This window comes from Danio rerio, chromosome 4, assembly GCF_049306965.1.
Source record: "Danio rerio strain Tuebingen ecotype United States chromosome 4, GRCz12tu, whole genome shotgun sequence".
Classification (NCBI taxonomy): Eukaryota; Metazoa; Chordata; class Actinopteri; order Cypriniformes; family Danionidae; genus Danio; species Danio rerio.
In genome coordinates, this window is record NC_133179.1 from 8,872,501 (window position 1) to 8,893,384 (window position 20,884).

At 36.7% G+C, this 20,884-nt stretch overlaps 1 protein-coding gene across 13 annotated transcripts in view; it reads left to right on the forward strand.

The window, feature by feature from the left end:
* erc1b (ELKS/RAB6-interacting/CAST family member 1b) overlaps positions 1-20,884 on the forward strand; it is a 314,518-nt gene that overhangs the window by 171,250 nt on the left and 122,384 nt on the right. For all 13 annotated transcript variants that reach the window (XR_012401811.1, XR_012401815.1, XR_012401812.1 and 10 more), the window contains one exon: positions 2,993-3,153. Coding sequence is in view for 8 of the 13 variants with exons in the window: in XM_021475209.3 (XP_021330884.2) it covers positions 2,993-3,153 (161 nt within the window). In the remaining 5 variants the exon portion in view is untranslated. The remainder of the gene's footprint in view (positions 1-2,992; positions 3,154-20,884) is intronic.

Here is a 20,884-nt window from a genome sequence, read left to right on the forward strand (position 1 = left end):
ATTCCCTTCCTAACTCAAGTTTACCTCAATTTTTATAGGGCATTGGAGCGAAATATCACTCTTCATTCCTCTATTGAACTCACTGAAATTCCTGACTGTTTCTTGAATGATTTAATCTTTTGGAGTTAGTTCTTTTAAGAAAACCAGTTAATCCTGATTCATTTACAACTGATCGTTGTGTTATTGTATTTTGCACTGTCTGAAGCGGCACCTAAGCTTGTCACTCATCATAGTGGGCTACACTAGCTTCTGATGATGTGACAATACAAGTGATTTGATTGGATCTGATTAGTTCCTGAATCAACCTGCTTTTTAACTGAGATTTAAGTGACTTTGAAGTTAACTTTTTAAGAATTAACAGATCACTGGAGAGGCAAACTGATTGGTTAACAGCTTTTGTATGACTTCATAAGACCTAGAAAAGAAACAGCCACTTGAATCATTTCATTTCACATCTTTGCTGCATCTTCAAGCTTGAAAGGATTCTTCAGTGAACTATTTTTGGATTCGAATCTCCGCAGTCGTGTCTGTAATATGGATGGAACAAAAGCTGACGAAACGCAGAGCAGGGAATGATGGATAAACACAGAGAACAGACGGAGGAGACTGCACAGATCGCCGCCCGAGGCCTACGCAGTTTCGCAGAGATTTCAGAGGGACCCGGGGTGAACCGCAAGCGGTCGTGGAGGCTGTGAGAACCGCTTTGAGCCAAGTCGCTAAACCTTGCCTTCCATGGAATACATAAACCTGCCACGCCACTTGATTTATCCTCCTCATTCACTCGCTCCTGTTACTTCCAGTTATAAACATGATGTGGAAACGGAGAGAGCGGAGGAAAGAAAAATCACAGTCAGAAACGGAGAACATCCACCTTTTCAAAAACAAAACGGAGCGAAATAACTCTGGGGATGTGATGTATGACTAACCTCATCATGAAGTTATGTAGTTAATATATCTGGCCTGCTCGTTTATACACTGGAGTTCTGCTCACATTTTTCTTGTTCTGTCTCACCCGCCGTCTGTTGTGTGAATGTCTCGATTATTATTTTTTGCATTGTTTTTTACATGATTTTATCCCTCATAATGCAATAAGATATTTTTTTTAATCAGTGAGTTAGATATTCACATTTTTCGTTATTTTATTTATATTTTATTTATTTTATTTTAGTTTAAAAACAGCCTTTATATGATACATTTTATTTAATTCTATTTTTAACCAAAATATTTTTTATTTAACTGAAAAAATGTAATTAATTTTAGTAAGAAAATAACTTATTTTAATAATATATAATTATTATAATTATAATAATAATAATAATAATAATAATAATAACAGCAATATTAATAATAATAATAATAACAGCAATAATAATAATAACAAAAACAACAATAATAATAATAATAACAATAATAATAATAATAACAGCAATAATAATAATAATAATAATAATAATAATAATAATAATAATAATAATAACAGCCATAATAATAATAACAACAACAACAATAATAATAATAATAACAATAATAATAATAATAATAATAATAATAATAATAATAGCAATAATAATAATAATAATAATAATAACAGCAATAATAATAGTAATATTAATAATAATAATAATAATAACAGCAATAATAATATTAATAATAATAATAACAGCAATAATAATAATAACAATAATAATAATAATAATAATAATAACAGCAATAATAATAGTAATATTAATAATAATAATAATAATAACAGCAATAATAATAATAATAATAATAATTTATAGTAATAAAAATTGTAAATGTCTATTTTTTAATTGTATTAAAGCAATTATGCTACTATTGCAATAATTATCATATATCGTTTGAGTTAGCTATAGTTATCCAGTTAACTTTATGTAAACCGTAATATCGTTTTTACAATAAAACATTTTGAAAATATATTAACTTATTGTTTATTACTTATTATATACATTATTTAAATGAAATGCATTTTAACCTGTACTCTGGCAACATAGGCTTCATACATTGTTTGACTGTTTTTGAGAAAGAATGCATCATAAATTAAGTGAAAATTAATTGTATGTTTTTTTTATTATATTAATTGATTAAAAAAGAGGTAAATGTAGTACCATGTAGTAATACTTTTTGAAAATATATTAACCAGGGATGCTTCGATCGATTGGCCGGAGATTTGTATCGGCCGATAATCACATTTCACCATTCAAATCGCTGAACTGACTAATCCCATGAACTGATCGCAAGTGTTTGTTTACGAGTTTACAACCCGGGTTATAAATCCACAAATATATATATATATATATATATATATATATATATATATATATATATATATATATATATATATATATATATATATATATATATATATATATTATTTACATAATTTTAACATTTTAAACATTTTAACAATAATTTTGTATAATTTTAATAAATAAATTGTTGACTGTTTTTGAAAAAGAATGCATCATAAATTAAATGAATTAGTTGTATGTCTTTTTTCATCATATCAATTGATAAAAATGAGGTAAATGTGGTAATACCATGGGAAAAATATGCTAACATTATAATGTATAAAATATAATATAATTACTCATTTTATTGCTTTCACTGGTTAATGTGAACCTGCTGATTAGACACATTGCGGTTTTACTTGTAAATATTAAAGCTATTTTGTAAAAAAGCAATGTCAAACGGCTAAAATAGCATACAGATTTTAAATGGATTATGAGTGTTAATCTCTTTTTTTGGACACTCATTTTATCCATCCGATTTTCCATGCACAGATCCATTTGTGTCCCCGTGTGCTTCGCTCCTGTCCTGCTGTGTGTTCTCTCAACATATTTGTTTACATTCGGTCTTATCTGACATGCTTCTGTGGGATTATGATTTTGTCCTTCTGCTTGTTTGTTGCTGTGTTATTGTTCATCAGCACAAACAAGTTTATGTTTGTGTGTGTGTGTGTTTGCATGGACAGATGGAGGAGCTGTTGGCCGCCATGGAAAAGGTGAAGCAGGAGTTGGAGTCCATGAAGGCCAAGCTGTCGTCCACTCAGCAGTCTCTGGCGGAGAAGGAGTCGCACCTGACCACGCTGAGGGCCGAGCGCAGAAAGCACCTGGAGGAGGTGCTGGAGATGAAGTAAGACCTTTACTCCTATCCTTTACCTCGCCTTGCCTGCAATCGGTCTTCCTTCCTTCCTGCTTTTATTTATTTGTTTATTTATTTACTTATTTACAGTTTTATGTAAAAGTTTAAGGCATAGTTAAGGGATCTTTATAAGAGAAGATCACAGTCAAATGACATTCGATTCATAGAGGAAGCTAGATAATATCATGTTTTAGACAGAAATACGTAGTGTAGCAGTATTGACGTGTGAAATTAAATTGAATTGAAACTGAAAAATAGGCTGTGCAAAAGTTTGGGCACCCTCTCTTTTGTGTGGATTTCAAAACCTGTAGTAGCTTAATGCTGGTTGATTACAACACAATATTGATTTGAGTGACTCAGTGAACATGAACAATCCTAACACAAGTGCAACCAATCATGAAAAAGGATATCTAAGATTGCTAGATGTGATCCTCCTTTTTGTGAACCAAACCTCAAAAGAACTTCCTAATGACCTAAAAACTAGGATAATTCACCAACATGAATTAGGAAAAGGATGCAAAATGCAACCACGAAAGTTTAAAGTCTTTATCTCCGCAGTTAGAAATATAGTAAGATAATGGAAGGCCATAGGAACAGTTCTTGTGAAGGAAAGACATGGTGCACTTTTGGAAATAAAGTGAGCTGTCACTGGGGTGGTACCTTTTAAAAAGGTACACATTTGTACTTAAAGGGTCTATATTGGTACCTCAAAAGTATATATTAGTACCTAAAAATTTACACTGGAACACTTTTGTACTTTTTAGGTAGTAATATGTACCCTTAAGGTATTACTAGGTACAAATTTGTACCATTTCAAAAGGTACCACCCCAGTGACAGCTCTTGTACCTTTTAATTCTGAGAATGTAGGCCAAGAAAAATATCTGAAAGGCAAAGAATGGTTAGAATGGTCACAGACAATAAATATGTACATTATATATGTATATATATTCCCCCCTAGTGCAGGAGGATGGCCAGAGTCTGGCAGGGAGTCTGAATGCCTCTTTGAGCTCTTTTTGATTTCAGTCTTTTCCCTCATCCTCCACTGAGCTCCTACAGGCTCATATCTCCTCCAAATCACTTCAGCAGAATCCAAGGACCCCCATCATTCTCTGATCTCTCTCTTGTCTTTTCTCACTGACTCTCACAGGGTTTTTAGCCGCTCTTTCGCTTTAGTGTTTCCTAACTCTAAAAGGAGATAAGAGAAGGACTAGGGGAATATAGAAGGTCAAAGGTCTCCATACTGCAGTTAAATCAGGATTCAGTGAAGCTAAGTCTTCAAGGATTTCTGAGCTTAAAGAGAAGTTGCAGAAATTCACTTTTTAATTGATGTAACTCAGATGGGTTTGGGCTCTTGGGATAAAGATTTCAGCCTTAGAATTTGTATATTTTCAATTCAATTCATGTTTATTTGCATAGCACTTTTCACAATCATTATTATTTGTTTCAAAGCAGCTTTACAAAAGGTCCACATTATTGTATTTCAATCAAAGTAGGAAAAGTTAAGGTTATAGTTTCCATAGCTTTATTATTTGCTAAACATTAACCAAATAACTAGTAATTTATAGCTTTTAACAGTAAAGTTGTATATAAACATAGTTAACCTGCAGTTATTTAGCATATAGGTGATGTCTGTGTTCAATGATGTGTATTTCAGTATATCAATACATTTTACTGTGAATTTAAAAGATATTGAGGTAAATTGTATTGTTTCACCCTAAAGGCTTAACTATATTAGCATTCTCACCACTGGACAACACTGTTATGTTTATTAGTATCATGCTGTGTTGTTGTAGTTTTGTCGCTTATAAATGCTTAAGCTTTTCAAGGTGGTGTGGATTTAGATTAGCTGTTTATGTTTTTTTTTATAATTTTGATAATTGCTGTTCATTACTATTGTTAGTTATCATTATACAATTGTCTAGAAATGCTGGGTTATTTCAACACAAATTTGGATAAACACAAATTTAAATAAAGTATGGAAAAGCCCAATAGTTGGGTTAAAATGTTTGTGTTGAAATGCAACTTAAATCCTCCAGTTTCACCAATTTATTTTGCTTTATAATTGTTGTTGTTGTGTAAACATTACAATTCTTTTAAATTAATTAATTTATTTTGAACAATTTCAGTCTTTTTATTATAGTCTTTTTCATTGTGAATCATTGTGAAGATGTTATATTTTTAGTTCACTGCAGTTTAAAATCTGGGTAATTCTGGTAAATCCGGTAATTTATACAATTTTTAATACACTGAAAGTCTTTAACAGGCTGTATTCATTGTCTTAGAACATTGGTAATGTTTTAAGAATTTAGTTTATGCTCTTTAAACATTATTGATCAATTATAACTTAAATTGTTTTGGGGAAAAAAGCATATATTTAAATTGTATTTGGATGTTGCCATCAAGGCTAATAAATGCTGTAGCAGTATTGTTTTTGGTGAGATACTGTCGTTTTCACACTGAGATGCTGAGAAACAACCCTGCTGTTTTCCCATGCAGGCTGTGCCATATTTAATTTAGCTTTGCTTATTTTTCATTTTTAAACATCCTCTACATCAAATAATATGGTTGCAAAAAAATGAGTGATATTAAATGTGTACAAATTTAATATTTTAATATTTAATAAATGTGATTAATTAATTAAACCTTTTTATTTTAAAAAAATTATAAATATTAACACATTCATATATGCTGAAAACCTTCCACTTAATTCAAACCTAATTCAAAGTAATAGTTTTTGTTTTAAGTTGTTAATAGACAGTGTGGCTTTAGAAAGATTTTACAAACATTTTGTAAGCATCACAGGCTGTGATTGTGAGGCCCTTTTAAACATCCTCGGCTGTATATTGACCTTACAAGACTATTGTCCTTGATTGAATGTCAAGCGAGTTCAAAATAATGATGGTTTTGTAAAAATGAGCCCGAATTGAAGTTTCAAGGACTCTGTGTTTTCTGGATTGATGTGGTGATTTGATTGTCAGCTTTATTTCCAGAGATGCTGTTCTGCTTGCCTGCTAAAGGGAAGCTAGCAGTGGATTCTGAAATAAAAGGTTGAGGGGTTTTTATCAAGGTGCAATGTGTTTAAATGAATGCCGCGTATACTGATTCCCATAAGAGAAGAAAGGCAGGGCCCCACTGCATCCAAATTTGGCTTTTAAAACCAGAAGGTCAGCTTAACTGAGACAGGGAGCGCTGTGTATCTCCTCCGGCCTCTCGCTAACCACACATTTACAAAAAAAGCCTTGCGTTTGAGTGAAAATAAGGCTCTGATAGGGATGGGGGGAAGAGAGGTGGGCTTCGATCTGTTTTGGCGATGAGCGTAATGCGGTCGGGCCGGAGAAAGTAGACTCATGCTGTTGAAGGGGCCCCGCCGGCTGGCAGTAGACAACCAACTGGACCACTCATTAAAATTTCGAAGGAAAAACACAAAATAGCAGACACAGAGGTCACAGACTTTTTTTATTTATTTATTTCCTCGGGCTGAACTTCCGACCGCACGGTTTAAAGTCAGCAGTGTGGAGACAGCGACCCTTTGGGCTGCTTCTCCATCCTCACCGTCTAAAAAAAGGCAGAATTGCTACTCTTTATGAACTCTGTTGTCCTATGGCTTGAGAGGGACCTTTTCAAAGTCTTAGTCAGTTTTGTTTGTATTGTGTTTCTGCCCTTTTCCAGGCTGAGTTTGAAATAATAGCTATCTCAGAATGCTACAGTGGTTGGCGTAATTTACTATCCATTTTGTTGCTACAGAACTAATTTCTTTTGTCTTTGTGATGCACACAAAGAGATATTTAGCAGAATGTTCATTTTGTACATAATGTACTGTACATTCCAAGGCCTCTGATATGCACTGTAAAAATTGCTAGGTTCAATTTGTGTTACGATAACATGAAGGAATTAAGTTAACTAACCTATTATTTATTTACAAATTTAAGTGCATTGATCATAAAACACTTAGGCTGTCCTTAACAAAACTCAAGAATTGTTTCAGCTAATTAGTTTAAACAAACATCAAACAATTTTTTAAATGTGTATTATGCTCAATTTTATAATATAATATATACATATATAACTCTATGATTTTTTCTTTGTGAAACACTAAAAGAGACAGTTAGCAGAATGTTCATGGTGCTCTTTTAGTGAGGCTAAATTTATGAAAAAGGCTAAATAACATGTACTGTTCAATCCAAGGTCTCTGGTATGCACTGTAAAAATGCTAGGTTGCACTGAATCAATTTGTATTACCATAACACAAAGGAATTAAGTTAACTTGTTAGTTATTTAAAAAAGTTTGTGGATTGAAAATAAAACAATTAGGCTGTTCTGAAAAAAACACAAGAATTTTAGCTTATTAGTTTGAACAAAACCAAACATATTTTTGAATGTGTATTATACACAATTTTCTATAATGTATAACTCTATGATTTTTTCCCCTTCGAGAAACACTAAAAGAGATATTTAGCAGAATGTTCTTGCTGCTCTTTTTCCATAGTGAGGCTAAATAATGTAATAAAAAAAAGCTAAAAACATGATGTACTGTACATTTGGCTTCTGATATGTGAAATTTGCAATTTTATAACATATTATAATACTATAATATGCGATATGCAAATTGTTAAACAGAAAATAAATAAAGAAATTTAAATATGCAAAAATGCAAATGAGATTTTGCATCTGACAATCTTTTTAAAATAGTATTTTTAAATGTATATATTTCACTTGGTTATTAGATGCACTAGAGCAATGTGCTTGTTTGAGAATTTATCTTGATTAGTTTAAAATGTGACTTTTGAGGTCATTAGTTGCTTTAGAAGTCTTATGATTTCTTTTGACTTAATGACACACAAAAAGAGATATTTAGCAGAATGTTCACACTGCTTTTTTCCATATAGTGAAGCTAAAAATGTATGAAAAAAGCAAAATAATGTTATGTACTATACATTTCCAAGGCCTCTGATATGCACTGTAAAAATTGCTAGGTCCTATTGAATCAATTTGTGTTACCATAACATGAAGGAATTGAGTTAACTTACTAGCTATTTACATTTTTAAGCGTATTGAACAAAAAACAATCAGGTTGTCCTAACAAAAACTCAGATTTTTAGCTTAATAGTTATATATATATATAAAACTTTGTGGTTTTCTTTGTGAAACACTGATAAAAATATTTAGCAGAATGTTCATGCTGCTCTTTTTCCATATAGTGAGGCAGAAAAATTTATGAAAAAACTAAATAAAATGATGCACTGTACATTCCAAGGCTTCTGATATGTGTAATATTTATTTTATATATATATATATATATATATATATATATATATATATATATATATATATATATATATATATATATATATATATATATAAACATTTTAATACACAATTTGTGAATTTTAAAATGCAAAATAAAGAAAGAAATTTAAATATGCAAATATTGAATGAGATTTCACAACTGACAATCATTTTTAAACAGTATTTTTACATTTCTGCATTTCATTTGGTTGTTAGATGCCCTAGAACAATGATACTTGTTTGTGAACTGATCTTAATTAGTATAATATGTGACTTCCGAGATCATTAAACACCATGTTAAAGCTTTTGTGAACCACCAAGGCAAATGAAGACGGCAGTGATGTCATTATGCAGATAAAACTCACCGAACGTAACCCAACTGTGAGAAGAGACCATTATGAGGTCATCGCTCAATTAAAAATCCAAATGGCCTGTCAATGGGGTTCTTCAATAATGCATGGAGGTGGATTCAAGCTGTGTTGGCGCCGAGGTTTATGAATGTAACGGTGCTGTACGCAGTGTGGTACTTACATTCAGGCTTGTTTTGCAGAATGAGCTTAGGATTTAGAGCGATGGGGTTGAGGCGGTAATGAGATCTCCAGCACACACCATCTCATCCTCACGTTTTCCTCTCCATTTAGCACAGTTTAAATGCCCCCGTACCGCTGGATATGAGATGCGGTGATATCCCAGCGTTTGATATGGTTTTCCATCTCCCGTTCACTTCTGCTTCCACCGGCTCATGTTCTCAGCTCGCTAAACCACAAGGCAGACATCAGTCGTCTCCCTTTGAGCAAATGTTTAAGTTTCTTTCTGCAGTTGTTTGGGAGAGCTGGACGTTTTGGAGCTCCCACTTGAGAGGTGGATGATGATGGAGGGCTTGATCTTGATGAAGAGGCCCTCCTCAGATGTTCGCTCAAAGGCTCAAAGCCACTTGTCCGTATTTTAGGACTTGAAAAGAGCTGTCACCACCTGCATGGCTATTTGCTTAGGTCTTACTGAGAAACACAAGCTCTTGGTTAGTTTTCCCAAAAAATCTGGTGCACACAATAAGATCCAGCCACTCGGAAGAGACCATCTGATCAGCACATAAAACCCCATGTTGTAGTTTTTGCTTTCATGTGGTGTATGTAGGAGGTGTGTAACATTAATTTACTTCATTTGAATGCATTCTTTATTTTATATATTTATTATATATATTAAAATGTTCAAACTAGACGTTGTGAAGCAATTGTCTAGCCTTTTAGAGTTGATTTTCCATGCTGAAAACAAATTCAGGGCTCATTCATTCATTCTTTCATTCATTCATTCTTGAATTAATGCATTTTCCTGCAGCTTAGTCTCTATTTCAGAGGTTGCCACAGAGGAATAAACCACCAACTATTTTAGCATATGTTTTACTCAGCGGATGCCCTTCCAGCTGCAATCTAATACTGGGAAACACCTATACACACTCATTCACACACATTTATACACTATGGCCAATTTAGTTAATCCAATTCACCTATAGTGCTTATCGTTGGACTGTGGGGGAAACCGGAGCACCTGGAGAAAATCCATGATTTATTTAGCTTATGCATTTATGGGTTCCTTTGTATTCCACTGTAGTGTTGGGCGATGTCGACCAATTTGACATTGTACGATGTCTAATGTAAAACATTGTGATGGACGATGGCATCGTCATCGTAGGTGGCGGTAAATTAATTATTTATAGCCTACCGTTTCAACTACCTGACCCGCATGGTCTTTGCTTTACCCATAATCAAATCATTAATAAATAAAGATAAGTTACACTCAAATTACCACCTGTCAATCACTTTTTCCGCAGGCATGAATAGGCAGAGTGATCTGGGTCGTTATAATGATGTCGACAAACTTGGTTGGTAAAAAAGTGCACAACCAACAGCAACCAATCAACAGCATCTGAGGTTTTCGCTAAAATGATTAAGTACAAGTGTGAAAGCGAAAGATTGAAGCAGTGTACTGACGCTGTGACACTTTACCTGATAGAGTCAAAAGACTAAAAGGTCGTTAGATTGAGACCAGATTAATTCAATATCATATTTAACAACTATAGTGAGATGCGATCCAGCGGTACATCCTTGATAAACTGTTCGACGTGCACTGCTCTCTGGGGTTTTGTGCTCAAAGCACCCGCTGACTGCCTGGAGCTCAGACGTGCTCATACACTGCAGTGCATGCTAAAGTGTGTGTCTGGTCACAAGATGTGCGTTTTCGGTGGTATAGTGGGCATGGAAATTTTTTTCAGAAATGCTAGATGAAACATCAGTGTGGACGTGGATCGTTTTTATTCCAAAATGCCATTTTAATACTAAGACTTATCAGTGTAAACAGGCCCTAAGTGTGTATTTTTCGCGAGCGGGTTGCTGCTGCGACGGTGGTGAGGCAAAGGATTGTGATGCCAGCTCAGCATCGTGTTGTCTATTTGCCATCAGCGATAGACCCAACCCTATTCTATAGAGTAATTGTCTTTTTTGCAACTCTAGAAAACATTGAAGATTCATTTACATGTGTGCGCTGATATGCAAATTTTGGATAATAATGATTAATAATAATGTGTTATAGTTAAAAGCTATTAATCAATATATTTTCTGATAAATGTAAGTCTTGATATTGATATGTTGCAAAAAAAAATATCGATTTTTATTGCAGAAAAAAAAGGCAAGGTAGTGGCTAGAAACATTTAAATCTTCCTTTTTTACAAAATTATTTACAAAATTGCTATTTGACATCTTATCTTTCCTCTAGCACAGTAGTTCCCAAACTCTGTCCTGGAGGGCTGGTGTCCTGCAAAGTTTAGTTCCAACCCCAATCACATCTAGGCTAGCTAATCAAGATCTTACTAGGCTTTCTAGAAACATCCGTGCAGGTGTGTTGAGGAAAGTTGAAGCTAAAATCTGCAGGACACCGGCCCTCCAGGACCGAGTTTAAACACCCCTGCTCTAGCATCTCAAGAATAACCCATCATTAATTGTCTTCAGACTCTTAGTGAGATGTTTTTTATAGTGCCAATAACAAAATGATAACATTAAAACTAAGTGCAAAAGCAGATATATTGTAGATCCCTAGATGCTAGTATAGAAAAACAGCACTTAAACAGTCTCAGTACTTAAATTGTTGTTTTGTATAAACTTAACCTAATCCCACGAAACTGCTTTCGAATTATCAATAAGATTAGAGCTTGTCAGAGTGAGAACGGAGTGTGTATGGGGTTGTTTGTGCTCCATGGACTCCAGCTAAAACACTTGCCCTTGGTGTGGTAGATCAATATCACTTTAAAAAAAAATCCCAACAACTCCCCGCTCTAGTCACAGCCGGAGCTTTTCATCTCAGGTGGGAGTCCAATTATAAGGTTTGAGCACAAGTGCATGTGTGTGAGGAGTGTGTTCGAAGGTGTTTAAATTGACACGGGGTGAAGGCAAGGTTATCGGCTGCCCACAAATTCTCCATTCGAAGGGTAAGGTGAAGCTGCTAATTGCCCGTGTTAGCACCATGGCTTCATGACTGGTCGGCTCATTACAGGGACGAAGGCTTTAGAAAACAAACCTGCTGAAGTCCAGCGTGAAACATTATGACCCAACAATGCTTCGTCACATTCACACATCTGATTCACAGCTTGTTTGGTTGCTTAAAGAGATCTTTGCTTGCTTCGGTTATACCGAACAAAGCAAAAATGAGAGCTGGGGTGAAATAGTTGGCACCTCACAGGGTTTGATAGGTATGCAATATAAAAAAAACTGATTAGCATCATCAAAAGAGCATTTCGAGGAAGTTTGATTTGTTTCCCATTGCTTTGCTTTTATTGTTTTAAGATGAAAATCGCAGAAATGTTGCCTTTGTAGATTTGTAATCTGTGAACGCTACCATCTTTGTTGTGAATGATGCTTTTGTTCAAACCGAAAATGCCAAGTTCAGTGGGTGGTATGATTTAGTCGCCATAATGGGTATAATAACACAACGGACTTAACTCTCCCATGCAAGCCGGTCTTGGCAGCCTTGATGTAGCTCTCTTAGGGGTGCTGGGCCGGATTTGTCGGCGGTGTCTGGGTGGCAGGAGAGAGAGAATCTGACATGATCTCTTCTAAGAAGGCTGAAGCAGTCAGGGGCCATGAGGGCCTGGCCCGGAGATCTTAGCAAGCATGTGAACACGGATTATTACAGCATGGAGCCAATGAGGCTGGACGTGTGTGAGAGGCCAAGCGGGCCCTGCAGCGATTAGACTTTAAACAGCATATAATGGCCCTCGACCCCATCGCTCATGTACCAGAAAGCCATAATCCAGCGAAATGTGGGGAAAGCATAAAGACTCCACGTACGTCTCTGTAAATGTCAAGGGTGCTTAAAGATAACAGCGTGCCAGTGGGTACCTCTCTGCAGCGAGACAGATCACATCAGACGTTGCTCTGCGCTCTGGGGTCTCCTGCTGCATCCATAATCATTACATCACATTAAGAGAGGCTTCATCCTGTGTTGTTAAACCAGCAATGATGGGACAGTTCTCTTGACCTGCAAAACTGATAATTGCACCACAACACCAGTGCAGGCTTATATCAGTTAGACTTGCCTTAGTAAAGCAACCAAGGCCTTCATTTAGCTCAGAAATGATAATGCTTTCATCTAATCTCCCTGATTACAGTCCTCTCATTGCAACCAGTATAATAGTCTCTCTTTTTTGTATTTGCACAGAATTCTATTGATCATTTTTTTCTGTGCAATTACAATAATACAGATTTGGTTTTTGTAATCATAAACATCATAAACATGTTACATATGAACTGTCTTCCAAGACAACTGAAGTCATGCAATAGCTAGGATATAGCATATTTGACTTCAAAATGTCTAGGTCTTTTTCCCAGTAATGGGTTGCGGCTGTAAAACATATGCTGGAATAGTTGGCGGTTCATTCCGCTGTGGCGGCCCCTGATAAATAAGGGACTAAGCCTAAGGAAAATGAATGAATGTCTGCATCTTGCATTCACAGTATGCATTTGGTAGACACTTTTATTCAAAGCAACTCAAACTGTGCTCAAAGCACATATTTCATTGAGTTCTTGATTTTCCTGAGAATTAAAGGCCTTGTTGAAGTTTTATTAATTTCAGGTACAACTTTAATTCTATCTTTTGATCAGTCATAATTAGTTGTGTTGGTCACTCTTGCATATTTTAGAAATACATCTAAGATTTTAGTGGAAACTGATATGAAGATATGAGTGGTGCTCTATTTTATTGTAATCTGGGGATTCTGGAGTCCATTTGAGCATGTTGAACTTCACGAAGCATTACGATTAAGTTAGATTTTTGTAACATTCACTGTTTTCCTGGAGGTAGCCATCACAAAATGAATGGACATGGTCAGCAACAATATTTTGGTAGGCTGCAGCATATAAACAAATGCTCCGAGGCCCTAAAATTGTGGAAGTGTTCAACACACTATTATAGTTACAGTATACCAGCACCACCTGTCATGTTATGGGGTGGAAGGAAATGAGGCAAGGGCCTAATTGCAGGAAATGAAAACAATTTTATTTAACAAAAGGAAAATAAAACATCTTAAACCTCCCTGTGGGGGAAAAACATCACAAACTACACACTTTATGATACTAGACAGAACTTGGCTTTACAAGTGTCACAGCGTCCTCAATGACGGCACATGAGCACTGAATTAATGACAACTGACCAGCACAGAACGGAAATTAAAGGGAGTTTTTCAGGAGAAATAACAAAACGGGAGGGTGGTGGGAGATGGGTCTGAAACACGGGAGACTTTCGGGAAAAACAGGAGTTTTGGCAGGTATGGGGAAACACTAGGAGAATAAATAGTGAAAACAAACCAATGAACAAGCAAGCAGACAGGTGAACATGATGATTGAAAACAGGATTACAAGGTGGGTGGGGTAAGACGATAGATAAAAGAGCCGAAAAAAAAGAGGCAGAGAGTGCGCATCTAGACCACGTTCGAACATCGTGCACCCGCATCAAATCGGGAACGTGCACAGCTCAAGCACAATCAGTATGGCACTCATACAATGACAAGGACGAGAAAGATGAGTTCTCGACTCCAGAAAACTCGAGCCGAGCACAACATACAAGACATGACAAGACTAGTGCCTGGACTCTGCCACCAAAGCAAGAATTAACAAGACTGGAGTGGCAGAATCCTGACACCACCAGCCAGAACCACTGATACCCAGCATGTTAAGTTCTTCAAAGTCACTTAAATCCTCTTTCTTTCATTCTGATGAATTTTTATTAGTGTTTCCAAAAGTCCTCTTGTTCATTTTGCATTGGAAACCACTCTCATTCTCCTAAACTTCTCCTGTTTTGTTCAGTTTGATGGTGTTTCAACCATGACAGAATATAATATTTCATAATTCACGCAACATAAAATACACATCCCCGTAAGATTCAGGTTGAGTCTGAGGTTGATTCATGCGGTAGACACTCCGCATGTGTACTCACAGTGTAGTAGACAGCTTCTCAGGAGGCTCCTTGTGCCTGAAGTCAGCGTTCGGTTTGGCAGGAATAAATCAAGTCGTTCTCTACAGGGAACTCCTGCTGTCTGACTGAGAACCAAGTCTGCACTTAAATCAGCAACATCCTCCACTAACAGCCATCGCTGATTCTCCACCACCGTAGGGATTTTAAAGATGATCTCAGCATTACACCACATCTGAGGACAAGTTTGGAGGTGTGAGTTTACACCTCTTTCGCTCTAGTGTTGTTTATTTATTCCAGTTTTTTTTCAGAGATGCAACATGCAAACTGTTTTTTACATGAACATATTCTCGGAGGATAATCTGTAATGGATTAGCCATGGTTTATGTGAACTCGTGCGTCGGAGCATTCAAGGACTTTAACTCATCTAAGTGTTTGGCTTTGCCGTCCTAACCCTGTCGAGATTCTAGCGCTGCCCCATAAATCATGCTCCTAAATTGAAAGGGTGAACTGGAAAACATTCAACGACAACTTTTGAAAGGGAAAAAATAGAGGTTAATTTGAGAAACTGATGCTACGGCATCGCCTCTGCTATCACTGAAAGGGAGGAGTGAAAAATGTATTTCTCCGATGCAAACGTTCGGCTACTCCTCCGCTTCTGCTGGCTTGGGAATGTTCAAGGTCGGGACACAGGGATGCATATATCCATACGTCTTATCAGTGCTGAGGTGAAGCCGGGAACTTCTGCTGGCAGCTCCTGCCTGCATATAAATCATTTTGAATGGGCACCGGCCGAACCCATCTGCAGTTACCCTGTTCAGTCCTAAATCACTGTCATCCACAATCGCCTCCATCGTAAAATGCAAGTACTTCAAGTGCTGAAGTAGATACTTGTGCTAAAGCTTGTTTGTGCTTGCCTAATGCTGTAACCTTAATTCAGGTATGCATTTTTGTATGTACATATATCTTGAAGTATGTGGACAAGTCTGTTTGGTCTGTCTGTCTGTCTCTCTGTCTTTCTGTCTGTCTGTTTGTTTGTATTTCTGTCTGTCTGTTTGTTCATTCGTCAGTCTGTATCTGTCTGTTCATTTGTCTGTCTGTTCTTCTATCTATCTGTTTTCACTGTCTATGCATTCTTCTCTGTCTTGTCTGTCTGTCCATCTGTCTGTCCGTCCGTTTGTCTGACCGTCTGTCTGCCCGTTCGTATGTCCATTCATTAGTTTGTTCTGTTGTGTGTCTATCTGTGTCTCCACTGTTTTTCTGTCTGTCTTTGTCTGTCTCTTTATCTGTTCGTTCTTCTGTCTGTCTGTATGTCTGTCTGTTCATTCTTCTGTCTGTCAGCCTGTCCGTCTGTCTGTCCGCCTGTCCACTTGTCTGTCTTTCTGTCTGTCCGTCCGTCTTTCATGTCTGTCTGTCTGTCCGTCCATCCGTCCATCTGTCTGTGAGCCTGTCTGTCTGTCTCACCCTCTGTCTGTATGTTTGTTTGTCTGTCTGTTCCATCGTTCTTCTGTCTGTCTGTTTCTCTGTCTGTTCGTTCGTTCATTTGTTTGTGCATTCATTTGTTCATCCGTCCGTCCATCCATCCATCCATCCATCCATCCATCAATCATCTTTCTGTTTGTCTGTTCTTTCATTTGTTAGTTCACCTGTCTGTCTGTCTTTCATTAGCATGTCTCTGTCTATCTTTTGATCAATCAGTTCTAACTACTTATCTTGCCATTCTGTCTCCAGTATATGGTCTTATCGTCTGTTGACCTCCTTGATTCTGATTGGCTGGAAGGTGTGCAATAAAATCTTTTAATGCACATGTAGTTCCACTCAGTTTTGTTCACATTTTGAAATACATTTGCCACTTATAAAACATTAGTAGTAACCACAGAAATCCATGTGCCGCACCTGGGAACCAATAGGAATCTAAAAATATGCACAAAGATAGTTGTGAAGAGGTAGCTAAAATGTGTTACTATGAGCTATTATATAAGCTTGTGTCATATACATAGAATCTTTCTCTCTCTATATATATATTCTGTGGGTGGTGGTGCATTGTTGTTCGTAGTTGGTGGAGCAATTCGTCTGGTTGATTCCGATAAGGAGCCTGATTCTATAATGTTAAATAGTTATGCGGCCCTTCATGGTCAGTGTTGGCAATTTCTTAGAGCGACAAATGGCATTTAGCCACGATAGACTGAGCAATAACAGGTCTGTGATCTCCTTAGATGTCTATCCTTCACACGCAGGACAATGAGCGGATCAATGTGTGCCTACCCTGCACCAACAGTTGCGGGTAACCCGTTGAATGATGTCCATGATGAGGGCCAGGGATTGAAACTGTTTTCCAAGAACAAGGAATTCCTAGTAAGCACAGGTTATCAGCTCGTGTTGGTTAAGTCTCTGTCCATTGAAAAAAATCTTGTCACTACTACCAATAAAGAGGATCAGTGAGGTCCTCAGATGGTGGAGTGCAAAAGAAGGAGATCAAACTCGGTTATTTAGAGGAAGTAAAAGTCAAGACTTTTCAAACAGGGATGTCTATGTCTTAACTGATTTAGTCAAACATTGTGCTGCTGCATAGATCAATACTAGTTTTAACTTAATATATGTATATGAATATTGTTATTGCCAAATGACCACACTATAAGTGGGATAATCAATGGCCTTTTACGTGTTTTTTTTTTGCCTCTTTGTCATGCATTCAAAGACCATTAATGCACAGCAATCCATTGCCCATCCCTTGTTATAGTGATATATGATATCATATGAGATGAGATATAATATATGATATTGTCGTTATCAAATGCCTGTGCAAAAAAAGTGTACAAATATTTACAGTATATTCCCCCAAAAGTGAATTTGCTTTGTACAAACTTTTTTTCTTCTTCTGTGCATCCAGCAGTCTAACGTGATGAGTCAAATCTATATTTAAGCTAGAGTGTGCTCTGTTATAATTTAGGACATGTGCTGAACTTCCCCTGCTGTTCGTTCGGAAAACACTCTCAGACACGAGGTTCGCACCTGACCAGCTTCTGTTTTTGTTTTATTTTATTTTTTTTATTTTTTCCCCACCAAATATGTTGTTAGTGGATAGTCAAATGTGTTATAGGTGGCATGTTATCAAGGCAAGCTCTGTGGATGTCCAAAAACTAATTTACGTGTTATTTATACACAAAAAAAACTCAGCCACTGATATGAACACAAACACCGTGCATACTGTGAGCTCTGTTTTTCTGGCCTGCGTCTCCTGTCCGCACACACCTGCTCCTAAGGCGGTTTGCTTTGGCACGGTGGTCCGCAGGCTGCTGCCCAGGGGGGGATGCTACTCAAGGTGACAGGTTGGGACAGCATAATTAAACAGTCGGAAACGGGAGCGAAGAGACGCCAGGAAGAGCGAGGGAACGAAGGGAGGGGTGTTGTGGAGCAATACGGCCTGGTGTTGAAGGCAGGTGCTTGATAAGATGAAAAGTGGGATGAAACGGAGGAGAGCGGCCAACTTTTGGGCAGAGAGGGAAATGGAGGGAACGCTGCCACCTCAGGCCAAACATAACACGGAGGAGTGGACGGCAGCCAAAGGACCTCCGTGCGCACCCTGCGAATTTATGTCTGAACCACACCATTCTCTCACACGTTTGCTATCATTGTAGCTCGCATTTTTGGTTCAGGTCTGTGGTCAGAGCCGTTTCTTTGCATTAATGTATTAGCTGCCGAGGCTATGGCTTTATCCACCGTTTTATACACATCCTGTCATTCTGCCGTACAGTAGACGAATGAACTGTGGAGTGAGTGGTTGTTTGGCACCAGAGTTCATACATTATAGGTTCTCTGTGTCTTTCTTTCACTGTATACATTGGATAAGAATCGTGGATGGAACAGCAGAGGACATTCAACATTCCCAGTCAACCTGTTTCCCCGTTTTCCCCCCTCTTGAACCCATTTGAGTTCAAATCGCCATTCTGTAACTGCTTTAACAGATGATTGACTGAATCATAATTACAGTGAAACGTCTGTGTTGAGCACTGTGTTCTCAACAACATGGGGATTTCAGTGACTGCTTTGTCATTTTCTTTTTAAAATAACAAGAGATGATGCTAAGGTGTTGCTGTGTGCTTACTTGGCATTTTTAGTGGCGTTGCTATATACCTTAGGTGCTATAGGGGTTGCTGGCAAATCTGGTGGATGTAGTTAGAGTTAACTCTTTTAGAGTTTCAGGTGGTTGCTAGTCTCAGTGTTTCGGTGTACAGTCCATCCTCTTATAATAGCTGCAGCAGTAGTTGTAATAGTTTGACTGAAGATATGTTATAGATATAAATGCTGGTTTAAATACCAAAGCATGGCCATTATTAGGAACCCAAGTGAAGTGTGCAGCATATTCATATTCAAAGTAATATAGTTTTGTCTACTATGATAAATTTGGGTCATCAATAATGCATTGCATTTACGGATGGCTTCCAGAGTTGGGTAAGTTACTTTAAAATAGTAATAGTTTACAAATATCTGATTACTACTGGAAAATTGTAATTACTGATTACATTACTAATTGTCATGTAAAGAGTAATCCGATTACTTTAAGTTACTTTTAAAACGTAAAATATACCTATAAAATACTAAATAAACTGTAGCTCTTTCAGGAATTTTATATTCACTGAAAAAAAATTACAGCAGCTCGACATATTCAAAAGATTTATAGAATTCGCCCAAAACTTAAAATTCTCTCATCGTTCACTTGTTCCAAACCTGTCTTTTTTTTAACACAACAGAAGACATTTGGGAAAAAAACTGGATACTTGTAACCTTTAACATCCTTAGTATAATAAAGCACTGCATTGTTTGGGTGTTCTGTGTTTGTCTGAGGTAAGTAGTTTACCTTAATGTGTATATTCCAAAGTATTAAGCTGATCAGTCAGTTGTCACGTGACTCACGGTTTGTGCCTGGGAAATGTGCGTGCACAAAACACGTGATATGTGAACGACCCCATAAGCAGCTACGCTTCTCTTCACAATCAGAAGATGACTCTACTCTCGATCCTGCACAAAAAAATATATTTAGCCTTTTTAGGCTAAAGTTTGGCCGCCTTGTTTTTGGGTGCCGGTGTCCTCCTTGGTGACAAGTTTTGTTGTAAAATGCTTTCTGTTCTAGTGCTAAACAAGTTGCTGGTCGAGTTAAAAGCAGTTGAAAGTTCTTAAGACTGCATTTTACAGCAATATTTTTGTTTTTCCACCAATAAAATCAAAGTATTTTCAACCATTTCAGCTGGCATTCTCCACCTATTTAAAAGCTCATGCTTATTAACTGACGGTGCAGCAGAAAACATGTTTTAAAAGAAGCATTTTTCTTCTTCCAAGATTAAATAATTAATTAAAACCATAGTTTTAACACACTGTAAGTAACACAATTACATTGACTTTTATAACTGTAATCAAATTACACAAAATGTAATTCGTTACATTACTGCGTTACTCAAAAATGTAATCAGAATACAGTAACATGTTACTGTTTAACGTGTTACACCCAACTCTGATGGTTGCCATGGCCTTACTTTTCAATGCTTGAAGTTTTGTGTGGTTACTATTGTGTTACTGGATGGTTTGGGGATTGCCAGAGTTTAGCTAGGATATTTGTCATTACCAAGGTGTTGCTATGCATCAATTGATGCTTTTTTGTGGTTGCTAGGGTAATCATCTCCATTCCTATTCTAGTCCCAAGGCATGCTTTCTTCTTTAATGTAAGTCAGGGGGTTTCAAACTTAGTCCTGGAGTGCTGGTGTCCTGCAAAGTTTAGTTCCAACCCCAATCTAGCACAACTAGATTAGCTAATCAAGCTCTTACTAGGCTTTCTAGAAGCATCCTTGCAGATGTGTTGAGATGTTACGTGCCGGCTCAAGCAGGCAACAAATGAAGGAAACCAAACCAAAATGAATGAAGAATGCAAAAAGGTATATTTGTTTAAAAGTTAAAAAAATAATCATGAAATAAAGTGCAAAGGAG